This window comes from Eschrichtius robustus, chromosome X (genome assembly GCF_028021215.1).
Source record: "Eschrichtius robustus isolate mEscRob2 chromosome X, mEscRob2.pri, whole genome shotgun sequence".
NCBI classification, from domain to species: domain Eukaryota; kingdom Metazoa; phylum Chordata; class Mammalia; order Artiodactyla; family Eschrichtiidae; genus Eschrichtius; species Eschrichtius robustus.
This window is the reverse complement of record NC_090845.1, coordinates 109,497,474-109,525,361: the sequence shown is the minus strand read 5'-3', so window position 1 is coordinate 109,525,361 and position 27,888 is coordinate 109,497,474. Positions and strand designations below refer to the sequence as shown.

At 39.1% G+C, this 27,888-nt stretch overlaps 1 protein-coding gene across 3 annotated transcripts in view; it reads left to right on the top strand.

Moving 5' to 3' along the window:
* The window catches only part of TENM1 (teneurin transmembrane protein 1), a 570,000-nt gene that overhangs the window by 399,557 nt on the left and 142,555 nt on the right, over positions 1-27,888 (top strand). For all 3 annotated transcript variants that reach the window (XM_068532554.1, XM_068532553.1, XM_068532552.1), the window contains exons 15-16: positions 5,970-6,186; positions 23,156-23,275. In XM_068532554.1, the coding sequence (XP_068388655.1) occupies positions 5,970-6,186; positions 23,156-23,275 (337 nt within the window). The remainder of the gene's footprint in view (positions 1-5,969; positions 6,187-23,155; positions 23,276-27,888) is intronic.

Here is a 27,888-nt window from a genome sequence, read left to right as displayed (position 1 = left end):
AAAGATGTACAATAAGAGTGTTTAATCGAAACAGTCTTTTTCCCCCGATCTTTTAAGTATTTGTCACATGTTTGTCCAAGCTTCTCTGATATAAACTCTTCCGGTGGTCTATATTCATATTCATTGGTAAAATCAATAAGTTAATTGCCTAAAAGAGAATGATCTTCCAGGAATCATTCTTCATAACAAGTCACCATTCATTAAGAACAATAGCTATTTGCAAGCCTGTTTTATGATGCAGTGTTTCTAGATCTAGAAATCAGCACCATGGGTGAATTATGAACACATATAAGCTCATGGATCAATAAGCCTCATGTTTTGAATGTCACCAGCATGCTGCAGGGTTTAATAAATAGGAAAATGAAATAGAAGGAGCAATGAATTGGTAACATTTGCTCTGTTTAAGGGCCCCTCTCCGCATTTACTTTTAAGATTTGGCTGGGAAAAAAGACCTGGCAACAGAAAGCATATTCCTAATTATTCTCTTCTGACCATACCCCCCTCATTTCCAAGGAACCCATTTATTAGAAGATCATCACTTAGTTATGAGAGCCTAAACTGCCAAGTGATTCCAGATATGAGTGGAAGTTGGAACATCTAAACTCCATAACTCAGTTAACCCCTCTATAACTGGATCTGTCACATTATTTATCGACTAAAACTAGTAATACTTGACATCTTCCTACTTTGTAGTGGTGAAAATGAATGAAAATGTTTGAAATACAGTAATATAAAGTGTGTGATAAAGGTGTGGTATCAATGAAGAATCTATTTGTAACTTAACATATTTTGATGCATTAATTGAACATTTATTAATCTCTAGGTGTATTTATAAATGTCCTAAAAATAGGACTTTTAGGATATCCATTTATTCATTCAATAAATATTTATTGAAAGCTTACTTGGGGTCAGGCACTATTCTAGTCATTGAGGAAATAGCAATGAATAAAAAAGACTAAATCCGTGTTCCATGGATCTTATAGTCTAGTTTTGAGAGGCAGACAATAAACTAAAAAATTTTTTAAATAGTCTGATAGAAGATGGTAAGTGTTATGGAGAAATTTTTTTTTAAGCAGGTTAAAAAAGGATAGGGAGTGTGCGACAGAGGTGGCATTTTAAATAATGTGGTCAGAGAAAGCCTTACTGAGAAGGTGGCATTTGAGTAAAGACTTAAAGGAGGTGAGGGGTGAGCCATATTGACATTGGAGAAAAGAAGATTCCAGGCATAGGGACAGTGGGGAAGGGGGTTGTGGGATACGGTAATGGGAGGTAAGGTCAGAGAGGTAAGAGAGAGATGGTAAAGAACCAGACTGTGAGGAAGTAGGTCTTTGTCAGGACACAGGCTTTTATTCTGAGCAATTTGGGAAGCCATTGATGGCAGGTGGGAAGGACATGAACATTAGTGGCATATAAACAATTTACTTTCCTGATGCAGAAAAAGTAAATGTATAGGTTATAGCAATAACAATGATTTGGGCAGTTCCAGTACTAAGTGCACTTGAACTTCTCCCACTTTCTTTTTACCAATACAGCAAAATACTAGGGTGAAAGTCAGCCTGAATAAATGAAAAAAGATGAATTAGAGACTATTTCCAAAGGAAATACAGTCATATTACCTTCAATGCATATAATGGCAACAACTAAGCTACCAGGAGTGCCTAGTAGAGGGCCTGCTTTAGTAAAAATTTATGAATGATTTGTAATGAGTCCATTGTTTGTAGGTTTCTAAAATGCCCGAGAAGATTTTGTTCAACTGAATCACTGGAATGATCAGCCCTTCAATTTCTTTTTCACTATTAATTTGCTTGGTAGATGCTCTATTCTATCGATGCTGAAAAGGTTAAGCTTCAGTCCAGCCCCTGTCCAAATGATAACAAATTCTGAATTTGTGAAATTCAATGAATAAAGATTTACTGTAGCATTAGTGTCTGTTTAGAGCCACATAGATTCCTACCTATCTGACAACCTAACCAAGCAGAGTTCACAAAATGAACACATTCTAACGAACTGAATATGCTACAGAAAAGTTAACTGCCCTCTGGCCAGTGATAAGGCAACTTAAACAGAAGTGAGTCTGAACATTTTAAGCTGCCACTGCAGACCATTGGCATCTACCCCTAGGACTCTATCCCTAGACTCCTTGTAGTCTGTACAGTCTATAATTTGGTTAATGGCAAGAGCTAACATTTATCGAGAGTGCTAGCTACTAAACACTAAGCACTATGCTGATATGATTATGATAGCATGTGATCCTTACAACAATTCTACTCATCCCATCTAGTAGATGAGGAAACTGAGAATCCAGGAGTTGCACTGATTTGTCCAGGATCGTGTACATTGTAAGTGGCAAAGTCAAGATTAGAATCAAAGTCGTCTGATTCTTTCACCTTAACCACTTCATGTGTTCTAAATACTACATTGGTCAGGCACTTGGAGGTCTTACAGCCTAGGCCAGTAGTACTAGTCATACAGCTTGGATGGTGATGTCGGACGTGTGATTTGTAGTCAGAGCACTGGGTGTTAATATGACTCCCATATTTCTTCCAACCACATTCAGCTTCCCTTCCTTTATTTGTAAAATGGAGATGAGAATGTCTACCTAACAGGGTTGTCACAAGGATTTAGTTAAAATACTACATGCGGAAGTACCTAGTGCCATACCTGACAAATATTAACTAATCTATACATGTTGCCAAATCCTTTTGGATAGCCTGCCATGGAACTAGCTGTCCATTTTTATCAAGGCGATAATATGGGTGCTGTCCCTAAGAGGATATATATTTGTAAATTCATTTTAAGGATTAGGAAAACGTGGGTTTTCCCTATATCATTCATATTCCCTTGTCCAATCCTGCTTTCAACCAAGGGCATACATCTAGTAGGTAAAAGTTTAATAGTGAATGACTTGATCATGTACAGAAGAAACCAGTGTCCTTGACCTTCATCAACCCCAACTGAGCCAGCTGGCATAGTCCCTAACTGGCTGTCAAAGCTAGGATCAGTGAATGCCCTGTTTAGTCCTTCAAGACAATTTAACCTCCCTTTTATTTTGCTAGCTTTTATTTTTATTCCTTTAAAGGGAACAGGCCCTAAAAGTAAAATAAGCTAACATTTGATATGTCCATATCTGACACCTTGAGCCTGGCTGTCAAGGGTGCCACAGCTTCCAGTTCAGGGCGATAAAAGAACCATTAACAGCCAAAAAAAAAAAAAAAAAGAAAAAGAAAAAAAGAAACCCACACAAGCAGTGTGATATCATTTGCACTTCTTTGTAACAGTCTAGACATACTGTATGGAGTGTTATCCAATGTGATAATTGGTAAGTAGATCTTTGCCCATGTACTGGGCTTACCTATGAATTATAATTCAGGGGTTGCATACCATTATTGGTCTGCTTGCCTGCAGCCTTTCTAGATTCAACAGAAGTCTTGCTGTTCTCAGAAAACAGAGGTCTTAGAGGGTCAGCCCTGTATAATAGGCAATTAGTGAATATGAAACATTAACTTGGAATTTATAGCACATAACTAGATGAGAATGTGAGTCCCAATTTTGAATTGGCTCTGTGTTTAGTTTTAGAATCCAGTTTTGAAGATCGTTTGGGCATTACTATTTATTTAAAATCTATTTCTTTTCAAAAATAAGTTAGAATTGTGTGGTTGACAGGTCGAAACCTGTGAATGCCCAATCTGATTATTACTACTGCATTTGCTGCCAATTGAAAGATAAAGGTGACTGCCCATCTGAAAAGCAGTTTTTCATTGTTTAGTATATTGTGCATCAATTCCAGACATCAGAAAACTGTTTTAATCAGATTGATATTTTTGCCAGCTTTCCAGCGCATCCAGATGTTTAATTGGCATAGTAAAGAGATAATGTGCTAATAGGAGGCTGAGAACAATGTATTGGAGAGAGAGGTGATAATGGCATCTAAAATCTGTAGAAAATCTGTTAATATAATTTGCTGAATGAGGGGAGAAAGGGGAGCAGAAGGGAACTTCTTAGTGAAACTAATCCACACAAAAGTTATTCATCAGTGAAAAAGAAATATGTATACAGAGAAGTAAAAATCAGGGGCAAAAATACACTGAACAAACAGGGTAGGCCAGAAAGCAGCAAACTGCATTTTAAATCAAAGTAGTGTCTATGGTACAGGGAATTTGAAAGGACCTCATGTGGGGAAGAATATTTCCAGGGTGCCCTAGGGCTACCGTTCCAAACGCCTGCTCTCTTGGTGTTCCTGACTTTCATTGCCCCCAGCTGTGGTACTTCCCCCTCCAGCTCAACAGGGGCAGCCATGTAAAGGAGAGAGAGCGAGCAAAAGAGCTGCATGAAACCGGTGCCAGTAACTTTCATCATCAGCCTTAAGGAGCAGGTGATCCATCTGAACCTCCCTATTCCACTGCAAGCCAAGAAGATGAGCATCTTTATATTTCCCCTTGTTAAACATTTGAATTAGAGCTACTGGTCTGCTTTAAGGACCATGGAAGTGCTTTAATTTTTTTTGCTTATTGGGTGCGGAATGAAGTGTCCATATGCTCAAATAATCACTCCAACCCCTTCTCTTTGCACGTAATTCTTATAACACTTATTGCAGGTTTAAGAGTCAGCTGTTTTATGCACCTATTCCTCCTACTAAGTTCTGAGCTCCTAAAAACAGGGAAGGGGTTCTTTTTACCTCTTTCCTTCCCCAAGCACCTAACACAGTGTTGTGCACCTACAGTCAGCCCTTCGTATCCTCAGGTTCTGCATCCTTGGATCCAACCAACCACGGATGAAAAATATTTGGAAAAAAAAGAATTCCAGAAAGTTCCTAAAAGCAAAATTTTAATTTAGCGCATGCCTCATAACTATTTACATTGTATTTACAACTATGTACATGGTATTTACGTTGTATTAGGTACTATAAGTAATCTAGAGATGATTTAAAGTATACGGGAGGATATGCATAGGTTATGTGCAAATACTGTGCCATTTTATATAAGGGACTTGAGCATCTTCGGATTTGGGTATCTGCGGGGGTCCTGGGACCAATCACCCTCGGATACCGAGGGACAACTATATCAGGTTCTCAACAGTCTCCCCTCCTCCTGTAACCCCTGTGTCCCACATCATTCCTCTACCAAAGAATGAAGCTTTTATGTGATTTATTTGTTGGAACAACCATGGATTCAGGAGTCTGGAGTAAATGGTGAAGGCCTAGGAAATGAAAGAGAGCCATTCATCACTATATACTGAAAATTTCTTAGTATTTGCTTCAAATAACTGCAGTTAGGAACAAGTAAGCTCTAGTCACTTCTACAGATTCCTAAAAAAGTGGTTCTGAAAATTTAGTATGCTTCAGAATCACTCAGATTAAATATGGCATAATCCTGGACTCTGAAGAAATTCTGCTTCGATAGGCGGGACTCAAGAATATACAAATTTTATAAACTCCCCAGGTAATTGACTACACATTTGAAAATCACTGCCCTGCTTTAGACACTTTGTCACCATCAGAATACCAGCTTCTATTGTGGGAATTAGGAATAGACAAGTATATTGGGAGAATTTTTTAAAAATACAAATTCAGGTTGGCAAGCATTTGTTAATTATGTGTTCATAAATGTACATGATGTGAGAAATTCAAAAAAATTATAAGAAATAGTTGCAATCCCGGAGGAATGGTCTTGCTGAGGAAGAAAGAAACTTCAAAAGAGTGATAACTAACAGAATACTCTCTTCAAATGCTAAACAATGTAGTACTGCTGGAGGATTCAGGAAAGGTTTATGAACAAAATAGTTTGAATTTCACTGACGTGCCATGTAAATTCAGAGTGGGTGGTAATTCATGAGAGACATGTGAATTTAATAGATTCTAAACTCAAAATGTGGACCGTTACCTTTGGCTATATTCTAGATATTTCTCCATTCGTGCATATTATTAACTATGTTGTTTCTCTTGACACTAAATTTCAAAAATTTCTTTTCAGATGGTTTGACTGACTGTGTGGACCCCGATTGTTGTCAACAAAGCAACTGTTATGTAAGTCCTCTCTGCCAAGGCTCACCAGATCCTCTTGACCTCATTCAGCAAAGCCAACCGCTCTTCTCTCAGCACACTTCAAGACTCTTCTATGATCGAATCAAATTCCTCATTGGCAAGGACAGTACTCATGTCATTCCTCCAGAGATCTCATTTGACAGCAGGTATATATGTATTTATTTTATTCCTTAATGAACAGTGGTCATGTTTTTCCTTAACCGTGAAAGGAAGATACACACACACAAACACACACACACACACACACACACACAGACACACAACACATGATGTGTATTATTCGTAGTAAAGTATAAATGGGGCTTTTAATGACAAAAACAGAAGTATAATTTACAAATTTATTGTTCAGCTTCTGGATTGATCTCTTGAAAAATTCTTGAATTTCAAAAGCCAAATTTTAAGTTTTATTCCATGGTGTAAAATGTTTCCATGTGAAAGAATTGGGTGAGTCTGATGTCCCAATGTGAAATGCAAGACTTGTGAAAATCTGTCTTCTAGGGAAGCTCAAATGCGTGAATTGTCACTAAAGACCTGAGACCGAACTCCAACCCATTAGATGAAGAAATTTTAAAACACTAACTTACTTGTTTGAAGTGTAATAACATGAGTTTGCTCATTGTTCTTCTCAGCTGCATCTTCAGCAATGATTTATTTTAGTCATTAGCACTAGGTATAAGTAAGTCACTGAAGTCAACATTTCTGATCTCTTAAAAATGTTCATGCCTTGTTCATGCCACAATTCAACATGTTTAAATATTGTTATTAAACTATAAGGATGTTTATCTCTCAGAATAGAAAGTCCAGCAGTTGGGGGGTTTGGGGGTTGGCTGACCTAAGGGTTCAGTAACATCATCTAGGCCCCAGGTCCTTTCCATTTCTCTATTCTACCATCTTCAGCATAAGCTTCATTCTTAGGTTGGTAGGAAGATGGCTGTGGCAGCTGCAGGTTCACTTCAGACACAACAAGGACCAAAGGAAAAAAGAGAAAAATATTCCCCCAAGCACGGAATATAAACTCTTCCCTTCACTCTGTTTCTCATATTTCACTAGCTTCTAGACTATTACAAACAGAACTTTAAAAAAAAAAAAAAAAACTTGGGAAATATTTGTCCAGGAGCTCCTGTTTACATCCCACCCACTCAGTTGCATCCTGGTGCGTGTTATCAGGCTCCAAGAAAAACTCGGTCAAGAGCTTATATTGATATGAGTGATAATCTAAGAAAACTACAACTCAATCTTGACCTATACGCACTAGGAAAGGGAAAAAAAATGATGTGCATGGAAATTTAAAACACTCAGCATCCTTCTCACAGATTGTACACTAGAACTGCTATTGAAACTTAAAACTTTCTCATTATGTTTATTACGTGCAGTTCTAACCTTTTAAATCTTTGACAGAACCCCAAACCAACTGCCAATGCATCACAAGAAAGGCCTTTTCTGCCAGGGGATCTAGTCAAAGTTTGCCTTCTCCCAAGAGACTCAGTCATCCCCATTTTGAAGTATTTCCCCGAGCTCGATAACAACTCTGGGGTAATTTCAAATGGCTGTAGTAAAAGTAATTCTTGAGATAGTGAAGGCTTACTTATTGCACACCAGAGGAACAAAGGAACCAAAAAGCATTCTTCATGCTTAAGGAAAAGTCAGTCCAAAAGAAAAAAAAAAGAGGTAAATGAAATAACCACCGCCATGACACGGAGATATGTATTAAATGACTCACTGAACTCAAGTAAAGGGAGAAAGTCAGGACCTGAGAGGGACAGGAACCAAGTCATTGTGATCCAGAGGAGGGCGTTTGAGCAATAAACTCAGAAAAGTGAAGAGAAACTCCAGCCCCTGCGGTTCAGCTTCATGCTTCAGCAGCGTTGCCAGCCACTCACAGAGTGAACAAGCCTATTACTTGTGGTACTTAATGCCCTTCTCCTCCTCCTGGTTTGATTGAGTTTTCCTCATTCTTTTGTAAAAGGCTCCAAGTTATCATTTGGCTCTGTAAGTCACATTTGAATTCAGAACGACGGTCTCCTTCATCCAGTGGTCTCCGCTCTGACACACGTCTAATCTGTCAGAAAAGGTGCAGGCCTTTTCCAAGGGAAACAGTTGAGGACAAGCAATCTAACTACATTTCCTTTAAAAAAATCAACGCATGCAGTGTTATTCGGGTTATCTCTGGATAAAATAAATCCAACTCTGATCACGTAGAGTATAAGTAATAATAGGTACAAGCTCTTACATCTCCATAGTACTTTTTAGTTTGTGCAGCTCTCAAACATACAATATTTCATCTTATCCTCACAGTATCCCTGTGAAGTAGGTATTGTCTTGGTGCATTTTATATATGAGGAAATTGAGCTTCAGAGAGATTAAATAACTTGCCCAACATCACACAGCCAGCAAGTTTGTATTGTAGCAACTCTTGTAATCTTTCTGTTATACCACTGCTGCCCCATTTCAACTTGTCCTTAAATGAGCCTAGTGACTCAGATCTCATTTATACTGGATGAATGACATCTGGGTTAACACAAGAAACTTAGAAACCAAGTGATATTGTAAAATCCAGCTCATTTTAACACATTTCAGTGACATTATTTACAAACTCCGAGTCAATGGTAGTGAGCTTCTTGGTAGAAGAACACTTTTGAACAACTGGTAAAACAGGCCTTTTGCTACGTGTAAATTGTTATTAAGCACTTCTTATGTGTCAGGTCTCTTACTAAGCTTTTACATGTGTTATCTCATTTAATCCTTACAAAAACCCGATATGGTAGGCACCATTATGATCCCCACTTTTCAGGTGAGAAAACAAGAACTGAGATTTCAAGTGAGTCACTTGCCCAAGGTCACAACCAGTGAGTGTCAGAGCCAGGATTTGAAACCAAGCAGATTCATACTGAGAGCCTGACCTCTAAACCACTGTGCTGAGCCACTTTGGCTACTTAGAAAGCTCTGCTGAAGACTTATGACCCTTATCCATCTCTGACTGTGGGGTTGCTGTCCTCAGACAGATCTAGGTACTATAATCAGGGGAACCATTCTCCTTTTTGGCTTTTGCCACATAACTGAGTGATAGCTGAGTAGGTGGATGAAGAAGGCATTGCCAAGGGGCTCGTTTGCCTACTGGCAAAATGTGACCTGCACGGAGGACTTGCTGCTGAGTGTTGCCACCATCAGAGGCCTTTGAGCTAAAGATGGTGGCATATAGGTGACTAACTGTTGCAAGGACAGATAAAGGTTAAATAACTGTGCATCCAAGTGAGACTAGCCTTTCTTGTTCTGAGTTTGCTGCACTGGCATGTGAGAGCACATGGAACGTAGACCTCCTGTGCCTCTGATGGTGTAATGTCACTGGGAACATGCCACTTGCCCACGGTAGAGTCTCCAGCAAGCCCAAGTCAGTTACCATTTTTTCCTTAAGTACATTTTACCCTGTAGCCTGAGTTTCTTGTTTTCAGTCGACTCCAAACATGACTACAAAGTAAACCACATATTCTACGTGCCCTGTATGACTTATTACTTTTTAATAATGTAAATAGGTGAACAGAAGCATTATTGATCTTCAGTGTCTAAGCATTTAATCACTATTAATAATGTAAAAGGTTTTTATAAATATGTAAAAACAAGAGTACATTAAACTAAACGACAGCAGTAATATGGAAAGCCAGACATTTCACTCGTCATCACTAATGGAGAAGTGCATTTAAAAAACAAAATCCTACCAGGGTTAGTGCAACCGCTGACAGCAAGGTCTGGCCAAACTCATTTGTCTGTTTTGTAGCCACGAGAGGCTGATCCCCACATCAATCCATGTCAAGTGTCTACATCAGGCATTGCTTAATATCAGCCCACAGATGTATTTTGTTTGGCCCAACATTTAGAAACGAAGAGATCTAACATAAAAATTGGAATGTCTTCCTTCTCTAGAAAATTGACAAAGTTTGACATCTCTGGTAGAGGCCATCTAGAGCTGAGGGCCAGTTACCCCTCTGGAATGACTATGACATGCCTCTCTAGCTCACCATTCACTGTTTCCCCTGCACCTGACTCACTTCCCTCACTTTTAAGGTCCTGCCTGGCCCTGCTGGCCTTTGAGTTCGTAACCTCTGGACTACACAGCTTCTATAGCTTTTCATGGAAAGGCCACAAGTGTTCGTTTTTTTCTTTCTGATCTGTTTCCCTGAGAGTCTTTAAAAATCCAATCTTAACTCTTTACTTAATTTTTGAACCTTTGCTGTGTTGGTTTAAAAAGAGAAGAAAAGTGACCGAACATAAACTAACAACCACATTAATGGAAGGATATTTCCACCCTTAGTTCACTGGGGGACCTGTGGACACCTCATGAATAAGTTGGTGTGCATTCTGCCTCACATCTTAGAGTGATAAACCCCCAGGTCCCACCATAGTAGAAGCAAAATGTCCGCTTTCTATGAGAAAGACGTGTATGTTGAGAGGCATTTGACGATTGTTGGTCACGTAGAGTAAGTTTTAAGAACAATTTAAAGATCTAAAACTTTGCAGCAATGCTGCTGGGTGTGGTTGTGGCCGCCTCTTGTGCCTGCTCCTGGTGGGATCCCTAGCCTTAGTTGAAAAGTTCTAGAGTTGGGACCAAACTTAATCCAGCACTAAGCACATGACAGCACTGTTAACACGCTACAAAATGAAGAGGTTGAGCAGGATGATAGGTTTCTTCTAGTGCTAACTTTCTGTGAAGTTGCTGTATTTCAATTTCTTGCTCCACACTGGGATGTGCAATATTTAAGTTCTGAACTGGCCTCATTGCTGAAATCTAAGTTCTTTGAGGACAAGGATCAAGTCTGATTTGTTCTCTCCCTGTTTTGATTATCTATCACTGTGTAGCAAACTACTCCAAAACATAGTGGATTAACACAATTTATTATGATTACATTTCATGATTCTGTGTGTTAGAAAAAAGAAAAAAGAAAAGAAATTCTTTTCTTTTCTTTTCCCGGGCAGGGAAAAAAGAAAGAAATTCAGACAGGGTATGGCCAGGATGACTTGTCTTTTCTCCATGATATTTGGGCTCTCAGCTGGGATAACTCAAATAGCTGGGGGCTGGAACAGCTGGACAGCAGCCAGGAATCCCTCTTTCTACCTACAGCCTCTCTACTTGGGTTTCCTATGGGCATGGCAGCCAGTCTCGAGTTTGTCAGAGCTCTAATATGGTGGCTCAGGGCTCCAAGAGGGAGCGTTCCGAGAGACAGGAAACAACAAGATGCCAGTCTCTTAAGGCCTGGGTCCAGAAATTGTCCCAGTGTCCCTTGTGTTATTCAAAGGGAGGGTCATAAATCCTACCTCTAGCGGAGAGAAGTATCAAAGAATTTGTGGCCATCCTTAATCTACCATACCACTGTATCCCCAGATCCGAACACAGCATCTGGCAGAAAATTGGTAAGAAAATGCGTGAATGAGTGAGTGGCTTAGTTGTAGTGATATTGAAGTGCTCTTCTCATATTTGCTAATGAAAAACTCTTTCTGGTTGCCTAGAACACACAGATGATATTAGGACCTCAAATAAGTCAATTCCCAAATGTAGAAGCAGCCTAAAGGTAAGATTACTGTTCTCCAAATAGCACAGGAACAAATTCATAAAAGATGAAGTGATTATATAACAGTAGCAAAGTAATTACTCTTTTCCTTTAACTTATGAGACATTCCACCACTGCCAGAGCCTGTCCATAATTGACATCATTTATAACTTTGTGTAAGCATCAATAATCTTCTCTGCCTTCAGTGGGCTAGATAATCAAAATTTGAAACCAAGAAAAAATTAGAAAATAAGGAGCAATATCAGGAAGTCAGTAGGAATACTGCTGTGAACTGGCTCACTTTGGTGTTCCAGCTCATGAGAAAACCAAAGACAAGCACCCCAAAACAAATTGAGGTACCACAAATGCCTTGAGCCTGGCATTCTTGGCAAACTCTTTACCTACCCAAGTCCTTCCCTTCCTTTACTATACCCCATTCAATAATGAAATCTTGATTGATGCACCTGATTATTCATGATACCTGGCAACAGCCATGATTACTATCATAACTTGTTTAATAAAATATGCCTTTCTGCACTTAATTGATCTGGGAACGTATACCATTTGAAATCCTGTGAATGGCAAAATGAGTTCTTAAATCAAGAATGAGGTTAAGGCGAAAGTTGCAGGAAGATGATCATTGCTGTTGATCTCGGATTTGATGAAGACTTAAGAATAACCATACTTGACAGATACAAATTACTGTTTTTTTAAATGTACATTTTATTGAAATATTAGTATTTCCAGAGCAACTGAGAACTTTAAATTTCTCTACAAGAGATACCAAAGTCCTCTGCTGTCTCTAATGTAATCTGATATCCTCCTATCAACTCATTTTTATAAAGTGATGAGGATGCGTGTTCACTCATTTATTCAACAGATATTTCTTGAGTCACCCACTCTGTGCCAGGAACTGTGCAGGTGGAGGTAAACGAAAGAAACAGAGTCCCCTTATTCACAGAACTCCCTTTACATTCTAGTGGTGGAAGCAGTCAAAACATCAAGTAGATACATAAAGAATTAAATGAATTACAAATTGCAATAAATTCTGTGGATAATGGAACATCAGGGAGCTTGGGGTTCATCAACTCAGGGTCCCAAATTCGACTGCTTTGATGAAGCAGTCAGGTAACCGTAATGGATGTAAGACAAGGTATTCTAGCAAATGAGACAAAGTCATTAAACAATTACAGAAGTGAGACTGACCTGGAAGTTTTCAGCAGAAACTCAGGGATGGGACTAATTGACTCAAGTGAGCTTGAGGAGCTGCTAAAATTGATACTCACAGGAGACTCTTGGATGACTTGCAAGAAAAAATACAAAGCTTATTTGGACGGTGAGCAGCTTAACTATTTGCAGGAAGTTTCATCCTTTGACATCTGGGCCTATAAATAATTTTAGTACAATTTGAAATGTTTGTGTTAAACAGATGAATTCAAGGGGAAAAAAACAATCATCCAAAAAAATTCCCATTTACCACACTGAAAAAAATTCCCATTTAACCACACTTTGGTGTCATTTGTAGTGATAGATCCTACAGTTTCTTTCAAGATAATCCACATCGGGGAAGATTAATCATTTCACTCTTGAGATTGATGAACATGGCAGTGTTTACTTGGTTCGTGTAATGGCACTGTCCTAGGCTCTGGCCTACAGCAGACAAATTGCCTTCCCCATACAGTCTAGTGAGGAAAACTGACAATAATGAAAAAGGTAAATGTCAGGTAGGTATAAGTACTGTCAAACGAGATAAAGAAAATTTAGGGACAGAGAGTGACCATTTTAGACAGAGTGGTCCGGGAAATCCTTTCTGGGCAGATGACACTAGAGCAGAGAGCTCATAGCATTCATCTATATGTTAGATGATCTTGGCAAGAATGTTTCCTGCCACCTGGACCCTTCTGCAGCAGCTTATCACACAATCCAGAGCCTGGCTGTCACTTTTAGGGCCCACTGAATCAAGATTCTGTGGCATTGTGTGAAACAGAAAGGTAGGACAAACCTTTCTCAAGGAATTACTACATACTGGTTATTGTACCAGGTTTTACTGATAAATGGATGGGGTGCCTGTCCTTCAGGAATACATTGAGAAAAACTGAATACCTCAGACAAACTGAATGGCCTCTAGAAAGAGAAATCAGCAACAGCCCTCGACCATTTAAGTCATGAAAAGAATTTAAAAAAATAGCAGATTGTCATCAATTAGTGTTGACCCTAAAAGAAATCAGATACGTAGAAACCACATCCTGATTTGGAATTATGAAAAAGAAGAGGTAAGGAAAGCTTATATTTGAGAATATTTATAAGGAAATGCAATGCTATTACAATATTAAAGCATTCATTGAGTTAACATTCACAGTCTATGTACAGGTATCCCCCAGAAGGCCTGTACCTAATCATTCATAATTTTGCTGAGGAACAAATTTGAATTCATATGCTTTGTGTTTAACTTTCTCATGAATCTAGTAGTTAAGGACCTCCAAGTATACTTACTAATGGCAAATCTTTGTGTATTTTTAATCTTAAGAATGTGAAAGACATTATATCAGGTACACAACTAGGGGTTGATAAACACACAATGCAACAATTGCTGAATAAATTGAATAAACTAAGGACTGGGGGAAGCTCTTTCTAAGGCATCAGCACCTGCAAATCTATCTTGTGTTCACCTTCCTTTCTAAAGTGAGGCACTGCACATAACCTGCCCACATTTGGAAAAGGGACCCAAGAGTGGTTTGGCTCTGCCATGATTCCTTGTGAGCCTGTCTGTCTTCCCATGTTGCTTTTCCTAAGCAACCTCCTTTGCTTATCACTTCTGTAGTTGTCCCAAGTGAGAAGTAAGATTGTTGCTACTTGCTAATAAAGCACTTTGATCTCATTTATGTGAAAGGTGTTACATGTGTGAAGATGGGATGTCCTGATTTTCAGACAACTATTTTGTCTAATGCTAAAGTTCAGGAAACATGTTCAAGACATTTAAAAACTTACAAAGTGCTGAAGGTTCCAAGATTTATAGTGCTGACTAGCTCCTGAAATCAGCAGTCAACACCTAAAGGTACCAAAAAAGAAAGAATGTGTGACTTTCGCTTCTTTGCAAATGCTCTTGGGCAAAGAAATCTGAGCACAAATCTTTCAAAAGCTGCTCAATTGATTATTTGTGATATTTTGAAACTCAGATGTTCTGAGGTGCTTAATAATGGTGATTAGTAATACCAGTAGCTGTCTACAGCTTATCTCGGTGTGAATAGGTGTCTTCTAATATTTTATCTATCTTACTTACTGCTCAATTAGGATTGAAATTCGAAAGGCTCAAATCCTTAATACCTACTTCTCAGCCATACGATTTGCTTGCAGTGACTCTAGCTAGTTCTGTCATCTTGTCCCTGGAGAGGGCAGAGTCAATGCAAGTCTAGGGAGAAAGAACGAATGACATCTTGTGGTGCATCTCCACCATACACCCTGCACGTAGAAAGTGCTCAGCAGCTGGTAAATGTCTACAAAGTAGTGACATCCTATGGATAGCGCCATCTTTGTGGGTGAGCACTTTCTTTTCATCTGTAGCCACATTATTTACATCTTGACTAAAAAAATCTACAGCTTAGGCCATTTAGAGTCCAGGTCAAAAGACGTCCACCATTTCTACCACTTACTAGCTGCGTTATCTTGAGCAATTTTTTTTTTTTTTTTTTAAGTATTTGGCTGGCCAATGAACAGAAGGAGCAAAGATAGCTTCTTTTTCTTTTAATGGATGGGCAGTTAATTGAACCCAGTGTTTATATTTAATTTATTTATTTTTATTTATGGCTGTGTTGGGTCTTCGTTTCTATGCGAGGGCTTTCTCTAGTTGCGGCAAGCGGGGGCCACTCTTCATCGCGGTGCGCGGGCCTCTCACTGTCGCGGCCTCTCCCGTTGCGGAGCACAGGCTCCAGACGCGCAGGCTCAGTAATTGTGGCTCACGGGCCCAGTTGCTCCGCGGAATGTGGGATCCTCCCAGACCAGGGCTCGAACCCGTGTCCCCTGCATTGGCAGGCAGATTCTCAACCACTGCGCCACCAGAGAAGCCCCGTGAGCAATTTTTTTAACCTCTCTGAATGTGTTTCCTCATTCTTTAAAACAGGCTAATAGTAGTACCTACTCAGGGTTATATTGATGGTAAGTGAAATAAAATAAGGAAAGTGCCTGGCATGGTACCTGGCTCATAGTAAGTGCTTAATATCTTATTTATACAAACACACACACACACACACACACACACATATATATATATATATTATATATATAGGGTACATAATAGAATATAATTTGAAAGGTCCAGTTCAAAAGACAATCACTTTACTGGGTTACTTTACTGTTACAGCATCTTTGTGAGGTGACTGGGGATAAGACAGGGAAGAACTATCACTCTCACTTTCCATAAGGAACAAAGGAGGCTGAGAGTAATCCCATTTCTTAGGAAAAGTCACATTGATGATTATTAACAAGCCAGAGCTAGAACTGGCGTGGACAGTGAGGCCACACTTTTTCCTCCTGGAGGGAAGAGTAATCCATGGCCAGGCTATAGCCAACAAGACAGACTTGCCCTGTATTTAACGACTATCCATTATTTGAAGGGCAGATTCACAGAGAAGTGACAGGAAAGGTTAATGAGGTTAACAAAACCCCATAAGGCTGATTACAAAGATAAACCATCTGAGTAATGTGGAAAACAGGACAAAAACAAACCAACCAAAAAAATAAAATAAAACTTGAGACTATTCAAGAGTTGCATGGCCTTCCAGGGCAAATATTTCAGGATTCAAATTCTGGACAAAAATAATCATGTGTCTAAATGAAGCAAACTGGCACTTCTGCAGTCCTGAAAATGTGACTGTGTTGTCAGTTTTCTTATTGCTTCAAAACACTTGATCTTTTTCCCATTACTTCGGGGATTTCAGGCATCCAAAGCAAGCCTACTTTTGACAAGCAATTACCAGGGCAGATGGGAAAATAGGCACCCTACCTCAGGGTGAGTGCCCCCATTTTGTTTTACTTGAAACATCACTAGCCATGAGGAAAATAATTCTGCTTAAAAAGCTATCTGCATTTGCAATAGCACCACCTTTCCCAAAGTCCTAGAATGTTGATGGGTAATGCTCCCAGCTGCTTTTAATGTTACCCATTTGGTAGGTATTATTTATTTGGGCTAGTGACCAACTGAGTAGGATTAAATCAGCCTGCTCTATTTAACTAAAAACTAATGAGATTTTATTGGGTTTGCATATGAACATTCACTGCATTCACATTTTCAGAACGTGAAAACAGGTTTATGCTATAGAAGTAAATGTTTTCATGGTACTGTACCAGCTTAGATAACATACATCAAAAAAAAACTAGCATGTGATGTGTGGAAACCCCCAAAATATCTGAATGTTAGAACTCTCAAACGTATTTGAGTTATGAAATACCAAGTTGTAATTACATGGTTGTACATAAAGGAATAATGGGGTTAGTGTTCATAAATTAAGCATTTGAGGAGGACTATTCATTCATTCTTTCCAATCACAGGGGTACTATTTAATTCCCTGAAGTAGTCAATTATCAGACAAAACTCTCATGATGAAAAGGTCGTAATTCACAATCCAGAATGCTGGCTTCTAATAAATGAACTGTTACACAGGAACCTCAAAGTGGTCTCTGAAACCCTTGAAGTAGTGCTGTGGGATAGGCTGGAAGTATTTTACAACTCCATATAAAAATATTTGAGTTGAAATTCGATGGAGCTTTCTTGAGCACATGCTGTATACACCAGGCACTGGGAAGGACAGAGGAAAATCATACCGTCCTTACCCTGGAGTGACTATCTAATAAGAAAGACAGACCTATAACTCTCATCCAAGGCAGGCTATGACAAGTGCGATAGCACAGATATGAGCACTAATGAGAATAATAGGGCTGGGGAAGAAATTAACATTTATTTGGGACAGATAAATCAGGTTAAGACATATTTTTCCATTTCATAATCTCTGGGTTTGAAGGGATCCTACAGTTCATCTTGTAGTCCAACCACCACTTTGTCATGACAGTTTCAACATGACTCCCCAAACTGCAGTTTTGCAAACCCTATTCCAGAGGTTTGTATGGAAGTATTAAAAATTCATGCCTCACAGATTTCATAATGGTGAGATTGTGAACCAGTTGGTGACTTGCCTGCCTTTATACATATGGTTTACGCCTCCTGGCTCCTTCCTCAGGAGTTCATACACCTTAATTGGCTGAGTATATACTGTTTTTGCTTTCCCTAAAGTTCTGTCTTCAGCAGCATGAACATCACTTGGGAACTTGCAAGAAATGCAAATTCTCAGGCCCCACTCCAGACCTGTGAATCAGAAACTCTGGAGGGCAGGCCCAGCAGTCTGTGTTTTAACAAGCCTTCCAGGTGATTCTGGTGCATGATCAAGTTTGAGAGTCACTGGTGTATACGAGAGAAAGATAAACCAGAAAGGACTGAGGACCAATACTACAGTCCCCAAATTACACTCTTAAGAGAAGATCATTTATTCATCGTGTGCCACGGTGGATAAGAGGGCATCATAAGCCCTCTGTCCCAACCGCTCAGAGGTATTTGCATTCCAGTAGCGCGCCCAGAAGCAGCAGTGATTTAGCCCAAATGACACAATCTACAGCTGTGGAACGTTACGGTATAATAAGCCCGCGGAGAAGATGTCAGGAGAACCATGAAACCACACCTCATATGCAGCAGGTTTCTGTCCCTTGGAGATTTGAACCAACTGACAACTCATAGAGGAATTTACAGGGCAGGATTCCAACGCCACTGAGCAGAGGATTCACGTAGCCTCTCTCAGCCCAGTCCTTCTCAATGCTATCTCTTGACCAGAGCTGTCAGCTGTGGAAAGGATTTCATCTGTTCCTGTGGAAAAAACAACCTAACCTGTCCACCTGCTGCTAGATCCCCTGCTGGCCAGGTCCTTGATTGTGAATGTTACCCTTCAAAGGTTGCTTATGCTCCTGTTAGCAACAAAAGCAAATAGCTGTAACTTCCCTAGCCCTTGAGCCTCATCTTCCTTACGAAAGATTTTAATCAGAAATACCATGCAGTAAATTACATCTTCTTTCAGCAATTTAGTTTTCAGCCTTGTTTTTCAAACCAACTTTTGTGCTTGAGGTTAATGTTTTTTGCCTGCGGTGTTGAATGAATATTGGAAATTTGACACCGAAGACAAAAGACAACAAAGGGAAGAGGAAAATGAAACCAAGAATTTATTGAAGGCTAGGGATAATTTGACTATGCCACGAAAATAGCAAATACAGAATGAATTAGACCTTTTGCGTCAGAACTGTCTAACAAGCAGCTTGTTAGTTAAATGAGGCTCTCGGTAAAGTGTATTCTGACTTGCATTTCCCAAGATGCCCTGTTCTTCAGACCAAGCTCCAGACACCTAGAGGATTCAGCATTTAGTTAAAGGGAGAAGCAGTTCCTCTGAGGTTGCTGCTTTAGCATAGTGACAGCAGGTAGACAGCTTGGCCTGTATTATCCAGAGAACAAGAAAAGAGACACTTGTGAGGGGTGATCTTCTCCATACATGTTTTTAAAGTCACATTGGACACGTTCATCCAAGTTCAAGTTATCTTCCTCTAACCCACAATAGCAGGGAGAAGTCCTTGTTTTTAGAGGTTCAGGGAAGCAAAATATCCCATCCAAGTCTGTGGATCAAAGAAGGAGAGCCCCGGGCAAAGATGGAAAGCATGCAGTACCCGCCATTGAGAGTACACAAACACACACACACAACCAACACAAAAGACAGTCACACTGGGCACATACCTGCTCTACACATGTGCAGGGCCAGCCTCATGATAGTCCAGACAGTAGCTTCTGTAATCTAGTTTGAAAGGTTCGGAAGAGTTCCGTATATTATTTAATTGAAAAAGTTTCAGGAAAAGACAGGTCCTTAAAGGTTTAGGACTCACGTTGAACTTTTTCATGTGGCAAAAGTTTAAGAGTTCAAGATGTTTCCTCAGGACAGACCAAGGACAGGCCAAGTATGGCTGCCTCACTTAAAGGGTGATTTGAAGAAGCTGGACAGGAAACAGGGAGGCACCGCAATTGGGCATGACAAAAAACACGGAAAGTGGGAGTGTGGGATTACCGAAGACAGACCCCAGCCATAGACGCCTCACTACTTCAGCAAGGATCTAACCTAGGAAAAAGGTGAATTATGCAGGCCACCTTGGATATTGGAAACGTAAACAAACAGATTATATACATGGGGGAGAAAGTATATTTTAGTGGTTGCGTAAATCAGGAAAAATAAAGCAGATACAAGGCTACCACCCACAATTATGAAGAAAATTGAGTTTAGAAGCTAGAGCACAGAAAGTGGCAGTTGTGCTGTACGAAGTGGCACAATACACCATATCTGCCAAGACAATATCTAAAGGTTCCCTAAGGGCCATCTGGAGCTGGAGTAGCCTGCGGAAGCGAGCAGACTTGAGAGCATTCTTTTTGAAATGGAGAGTTTGCCTGAGAAGATTTGTTTCCTAGGTTTCTGCATGCAGTGCCAATCCAAATTACTGCCAATTAAAAAAGAATAATACTGTCCCGAAATTTAGACAACTTATACTGATGCAGGATGACTGATGTTGGTCAAAGATTATAGTAAGTACTAGTAACCCAGGAATGAAAGGAGCTAAGAGTTATTCTTGTGAAAAATGGATGACATGGAGTGTGTAAATAATGGAAGCAAATGCAGCAAGATACAGGGAATCTTAGAACATTTAAAGTCTAATACATTACAAAGAGAGTTCAATGCTGATAAATGTAGAAGAATAAGTTTTATGGGGCTTTATCATATGCTGTAAGTTGGTGTGGATCATAAAATATGAGGAATAAAAAAAGTAGGGGAGTTGAAAGACAAGTCTGCGCATTATTTATGAATGATGAGTGAAACGAATGAGAAGAAGAACAGGTAGACAATGTCTTGAATAATGATGACTTTGATGAGTCGTTATCACACAAATCTGTGTGCTTCATAAAATATGAGGAATATTAAAGAGCAGAGGAGTCAAAAGACAAGTCTACTCAGAATGAGATACAGAATGAAGGAAGAGAAGAATACAAGAGAAGTGCACAGAATAATGATGACTTTTATGAGACTTTCACTCACCAGCCTGGATCCTTCATAAATATAAGCTGTATAGAAAATAAAAGAACAGCAGAGAGAAGAGACAGGTCTGTGTCTGTCGTAAAATATGAGCAAATAACGTCAACTAGGCTTGACAAAATAAAAACAAAAATAATTGAGCCTAGTATAGCTGTGGGAAGACACAATGTCTAGATTAATGTGAACAAATAAAATAAGCGGGTGTAGAATTGTCTTGCCAATAGGCAATCAGCGACCACCTAAGTAGGCATCATTGTTGAAAAGCCCACCTTGTTAACTGGTAAAGCCTTGGCAAGTTCATAATTACCCCCTACCACACCCCCCCAAAAGCCATCAGCACATAGGGCTCAGGAAGCAATGTTGAACTGATCTTCAAATGAAGGTGGCCTCACTAATGCAGGTCTCTTCTCAGCCCCTCTGGCTCCGATCCCTAGGTAGTTTGCAGGAGATTTTCTCAGCTGGTTTCTACTTAATCTATACCCAGTTTGTCAAATTTTGCTTTGTAAAGACCTTCAAAATGTTACTGTATAAAACTAGAGACATCCTTCTCTTTTCATGTCTTGTTACATTGGATTTAGAACCAGGGACCAGATCTGTCAGGATTAGTTCAAAATCCAGAACTCGGTGACTTTCAAATATCTTCTCTATTAGAACAAATGGGATTTCAAAATCTCACAATTTCAAAATCACCCCAAAAAGGAACTGGAAGAATCAGACAAGGCAAAGCAAGTGCCAGTGTGCCACTTGCATGCCATTCAGAACCATTATTTACAGAATTCATAAGATGGACAGCTCATTGGAAAGAAGAAACCCACTAATTTATGTCAGAACTAGGAATGTCGGTCTGAAGAGCTCAGTAAAGACACTAATAGCAACAATTATACTAGCTTAGCTTTGTGCAATACTTAATGGCTTATAGTTTGTGTTGGGGGAAGGCTTTAGGTGATGCAGGATAAATCCTATCAGTATAACATATCCCAGTTCCTCTGATTGCAATAGAATTTAGTAGTGCTGTTTGTTGGCTATAACATATAACACAAGCTTTGGCTGGTAACTGTCTTCTGCTTTTTCACAGTTTTTTTTTTTCTCTTGAACGATCTTTGTGGCCAAGAGCCTTTAGACACATTGCCTTGACTTGCTGATTGAAAGAATGTATAATGCCGGGGTGGAATTATTATGGTTACTTTGGAAAGTCATGTTTGCCCAAATAACATGGCCCCTTTTAATCCAAGATTGAGCTTGCCTGGATACCCTGAATCTCACTTGGTGAAAAAAATGACATTAATGCCCTAGGAAAAATCATTGACCCTGCCTAACCTCTTCAACCCTACCAGCTCCAGCTATAAAATGCACGTTCTAGAGCTCAGGGCTGCCAAGGCTAGGACTGGACTCTGGTGAGACCCCCTTCCCCCCAACCCCAATAACAACAGACAAGTGAAAAATCTGTGCTTGGGGGTTGCCCCTGGGCCTTCTTAACTGCCAAGCTCCTAAACTTTTTTACAACTTGTTGGCCAAGCTAGAGCTGAAAGTATACTCCTTTTAGTGGACTATGTCCCTGGGAGACAGCTCTGTTAAGGGCTAGTCTAATGGAATCCCCTTATTTGGTAAAGATGAAACTCGTTTGTTTAAAGGGAAAATCTCCTGAAATATTTTATTTCAATCGGGCCAGAGAAACATGGTACTATATAGTCAGGGACCATGTCTTTTTTGCAGACTTTAACTGTTAAAATTTGCCCAACTAAGTCTGCTTTTTTTTTTTAAATTATTTTTCCAGAAAAAGCAATTTGGCAATATGTATTAAGAGCCTTAAAAGTGTTCACACCTATGTATGTAAATGCATAGAAAATGCCCTCAACAAAATGATATTGCTGATTACCTCTGGGGAGAAGACCAGGAACTGGGAGGGAGGTGGTCAGCAGGGACTTTAGTCATGTCTACAGTGTATTTATGTGTTAACTAATTTTCATTTTAATTAATTTTAATAAGAGAAAAGTATCTTTCCACGACTAGGACTATCTCCCAAGGAAATAATAAGAAATTCAATGTAGAAAAAAATAAAAAACAGCTAAATATCCTAAAATAGGGAATGGATTAAACAAGGAATACTGTTTTAGGGCTATATTATCTAATATGAAAATGATATATTAAGGAATTTCTAATTACATTGGACAATGTTAATAATATACTGCCATCTTAAAAATATCAGGATTCAGAACTATACCGAGTATAATCCCAATTTTTATTGGTAAAAAAAGATATTCATACCATCACCAAAATGTTATTAGAAGTTACTACTCGTTAGTGAAATTATTGTTTTCTTTGTTATACTGAACTGTGTTTTCCAAACTTTCTCCAACTTGGCTTCTAGAATCTAGTTTCAGCATGCTTTTATATTTGCCTTTGATCTTGTGTTGCAGGCGTGCTTGTGTGATCCGAGGCCAAGTGATGGCTGTAGATGGAACCCCTCTAGTAGGGGTGAATGTTAGTTTCTTGCACCACAGTGATTATGGGTTTACCATCAGCCGGCAAGATGGAAGGTATGTCAATATTGCTTCTGATCGTTGTGCGGGCCAAATACCGACTTCTAGCCATGAGTCAAACTAGGGCTCAAGTGATACAGTGTTTATAAGCCCATCTTCCTTCAAGCTGTATCTAAAAAAGTCATTGGTGTTATTTATTTCTTCTATTCCCCATCTAAATCAAACCAAGTTTTATCTTCTAACCAACCCTGTACTATTACTGTCAAGTCTTCCTGAAACCCTGGCCATGTGGAAAGTTGTCTACCCTTCACCTAAGGCTTCATCATTTATAAATCCAGATTCAAAATCCAGTGAGATGATGCAGGTAATAAAGCATTGAACACCTAGGCTGTTCTTTCCATGATAGCCTCAAAATATTTCAGAGATAAAGTTGTCCAAAAGTTTTCTTCCAAAGGTATACAATTCAACCACATTAAGACATTAAAAGAAAAAAAAAAATGTGTCCTCCCTAGACTGCCTATTTTACTAGTGGCTATAACAGGTCGAAAAGCATGGCCAGCTTAACCAATTTCCCTTGGTGTCTATATAACCATAGTGATTTAACCTTAAGCACCAACCACCAAGCTGCTCTCTAAGGGCTTCCCCAGGTTCTCAGAGACCTGGAAAGCAAGACCCCTAGTTAAATCTTTTCCTCCTGGAAAAGGATTTGCTCACAAAAACATTTTTGTTGCCATCCTTTAGGTAGACATTTGTTTAGAATATTTGAGTCAATAGGCCCATGTGTCCAGCTTAAAGGTACCTATTTATGATTCTCAGGAACATTGTAATGATGGCTTTGAGGTGCCCTAGTCTCCAGGTGGCTACCCTTGAAATGTCCTACTCATAACAAGCCGCTTCAGTACTCATATAAAGAGACCTGTTGCCTTGAAGCTTTATCACAGTGTGAGAGACTATGTCATTTCAAGAACCTAAAATCAGACCTTATTATTAGTCCTAGCCACTTCAGAATTGTTAATTGTTCAACTTGGGCTATGCTGAATTTATTTTTTCAACTGCCTTTCAAGAAAAGGCTTACAAAAAATAGTTAAAGAAGATAATAAGGAAGAATTTTAACCTACTTAAGAAAAACTTTTTAAGATTTTAGCAAATTATATGAATTATTTGTATGTAAATTATATTGCTAATTAGTAATGAGCCGTCTATTCATTATAACAAGCTCAGCAGAACTACTCTGGGAGCATCTAGTCTGAATATATGTGTATATATATATATATATATATGTATGCAATAAAAACTGTTTCCTTTCAAATATTCTATAATCAGAGCTCTCTACTAATTCAAATGGACTTTTCTCTCAATTAGATTGAATGATGGAATTTTGGTAGTTCATGCACCAGTAGCTGGTACAGAAAACTGGCCTCTCCCTTGCCAGCAGGTTCAACCATGTGCCAGAAATTGAGAAATGGATTATTTCTTTAAATAGAATATGCCCTCAGGGACATTTGGCTTCTCATGGAGAAATGATGGGCCTTAGGTTTTTTAGCTTGTGTACAAAGGTTTCAGTGAATTATTCGATATTCACAAAAGAACCTAAAAGAAATGTGATGTCTAAGAAGTCTATAAATTTTCTGTTTCCAGTTTACAGAAAGCATTAAAGGGGGACAATTTTTGTTGTTATTTTTGTGCTTTTAATCTTAAGTAAAATGCCAGGACCCTCCCACTGAGCTCACTGTGAGAACTAGGTTTATATAGATGACAGACACTAGCCAGAGTCCCCTCTGGCAGTAACTCTTCCCTCAGGCTCCACAAAGGGTGTAGGCATTCAAAATATGTGCCCCAAATGCCAACCAGACAGTCCCACTATCATCTCTTAGACATAAAGTGAGTGTGATGAGAGTTTCCATTTATATGTCTCTGCTGGTTGCTACCTCAGATTGAGTTAAGTACATTTCAAAAGTAGAATATCATAGGGAAACTACAGATCTTCCTCAGTTTATGATGGGATTACATCCCGATAAATCCATCGTAAGTTGAAAATATTTTAAGTTGAAAATGCATTTAATACACCTAACCTACCAAGCATCATAGCCTAGTCTAACCTACCTTAAATGTGCTCAGAACATTTCCATTAGCCTACAGTTGGGCAATATCATGTAACACGAAGCCTGTTGTAATAAAGTATTGAATATCTCATGTAATTGATTGAATACAGAACTGAAAGTGAAAAACAGACTGGTTGTGTGAGTACAGAAGAGTTGTAGGCATATCAGTTATTTACCCTCGTGATCACGTGGCCGACAGAGCTGTGGCGCGCTGCGCTGCCCAGCACCACGAGAGAGTTTCTATCGCATATCGCTAGCCCGGGAAAAGATCAAAATTCAAAGTATGGTTTCTACTGAATGCTTATCGCTTTTGCACCATCATAAAGTTGAAAAACCCTAAGTCAAACCATTGTAACTTGGGGACCATCTGTATACCTGAGGGCAAAAGGATTATAGAAAGGTTGAGGTTAGCATTTAGATACCTAGTAGACAGGGTGTGATATGCAAACTGCTGTAAAGTTCTGGCTTTCTGTCTCCCAAATCTCAATCCCACCTCTCTGCCACTGTGCCTGTTGTTCCCATCAATGCTATCACTGCTTTGGGTTAAGTTATTGACTCTTTCAAACTCCCTGTTATATGCAAATATGTTATGGTGGCTGGAGAACTAATTACCCACATTATCATCCATCTGCACAAGTTAATTGACAACTTTCCCTAGGGAACCAGGAAAAGTCTAGGTCATGAGACCAAAGTGATGTATAAAAAGCAGAAGGAAGGATGGGAGTGGAAGACAGGTCCCTCTAAAAGTAAGAAGAGATTAGGTATGCAGATTGGGAGAGGCCAAAGTAGCAGAAAAGAAAAAAAAAAAGGCAATTCTAAAGGAAAGATGATGTATGATTATCTACTGTATTCCTTGCATTTTCATACATATTCTATTTCATCCTCACAACAACTTTATGAGATAGGAATCATTATTATCATCCTCCCCATTTGGCAGATGAGAAAACTTATCCAAATTAACACAGCTAATAAGGGTAGAGCCAAAAGTTGAACCCAAGTAATCTTACTCTTACCTTCTATGATTTACCACCTTCAACTTAGATATGTAACAGATGCTCATATTAATAGTTCAGCTAATGATAAGCAAAATAGGTGAAGCATTGACATTCTTAGAAGATTCTTGAGAGCATTAAAGGTCTCAAGAACTTTGTTCGGAAGACCTTGGAAGATGAAGAGAGGGCTTCCTCTGATTCCCCTCAAGATAAGAGTTTGTTCATTTATGGATACCATAAGGCAGAAATAAGCATTTTACATAAGCTACAATAGTCTTCCATCTATGAATAGGACTGGTCTGACTTATTACGGATTAACAGTCTCCAAACAAATATGTCCTCTCCCTTGGGTGTTTTATGCTCACTCTCACGTGACTTTGTAACCTGTTCTTATTGACTCGTGCCAATGGAGACCATTTGTGGTGGGGGAAATCCCAAAGGAATTAATCATCCAGAGAGCATTCTATTGGGTATTGCAATAATTTAGATGGGTTGTTGGCTACAGATCCACCTTCCACCACCATGGCAATTAATGAGTCACCCAGACAGTGTTTACTATATATAATAGCTAGGTGGGAAGAGGAGAAATCAGTCAGGGTTCTGCAGAGAAACAGAACCTCTGTGTGTGTGTGTGTGTGTGTGTGTATGCATATATACATGTACATATACATGCATATGTGTGTATATACATATGTATATTATATATGTGTATATTATACATATACATGTATAATACATATTATACATATGTATTATAATATGTACATATGTATTGTAATATGTATAATACATATCATACATATATATTATATATATGTATAATATATATATATATATACAGTTGGCCCTTGAACAACATGGATTTGAACTGCACGGGTCCACGTGTGGATTTTTTTCAATAAATATGTATTACAGTACTACATGATTCGCAGTCTGTTGAATCCGTGGCTGTGGAACTGTGGACATGGAGGGCCAACTGTAAAGTTATAAGCAAATTTTCAACGTGCTTGGGGGGGACCCTAACCCCCACGTTGTTCAAGGGTTAACTGTATATAGAGAGAGGGAGAAAGAAAGAGATTTCAAGGAATTACTTATGTGATTGTGGGGATTGGCAACTCCAAAAACTGTAGGGTAAGCTAGCAGACTGGAATCTCTCGGCAAGGAGTAGATGCTACATCTGCAGTCTTGAGGCAGAAATCCTTCTTCCTCTGAAAAACTTCAGTTTTGCTCTTTCAACTAATTGAATGAGGCCCTCCCACATTATCAAGGGTAATCCCCTTTACTTAAACTCAGCTAACTGTAGATATTAACCAGATCTACAAAATACCTCCCCAGCAACACCTAGATTAGTGTTTGATTAAATAACTGGGTACTGTAGCCCAACAAAATTGACACATAAAACTAACCCAACACAGGACGCTTAGGGGAAGTTCCCAGGAGAACTTAAAACTCAGTATCTGCTTATGGAGATAATCAAAAACTGGCCTAGAGTTCATTTGAACTACAAGAGAAGACATCTGTAAATTTAATAGGGCAATGGATCTGATTTGAGAAGAAAGTTAATATTTGTTGAGTC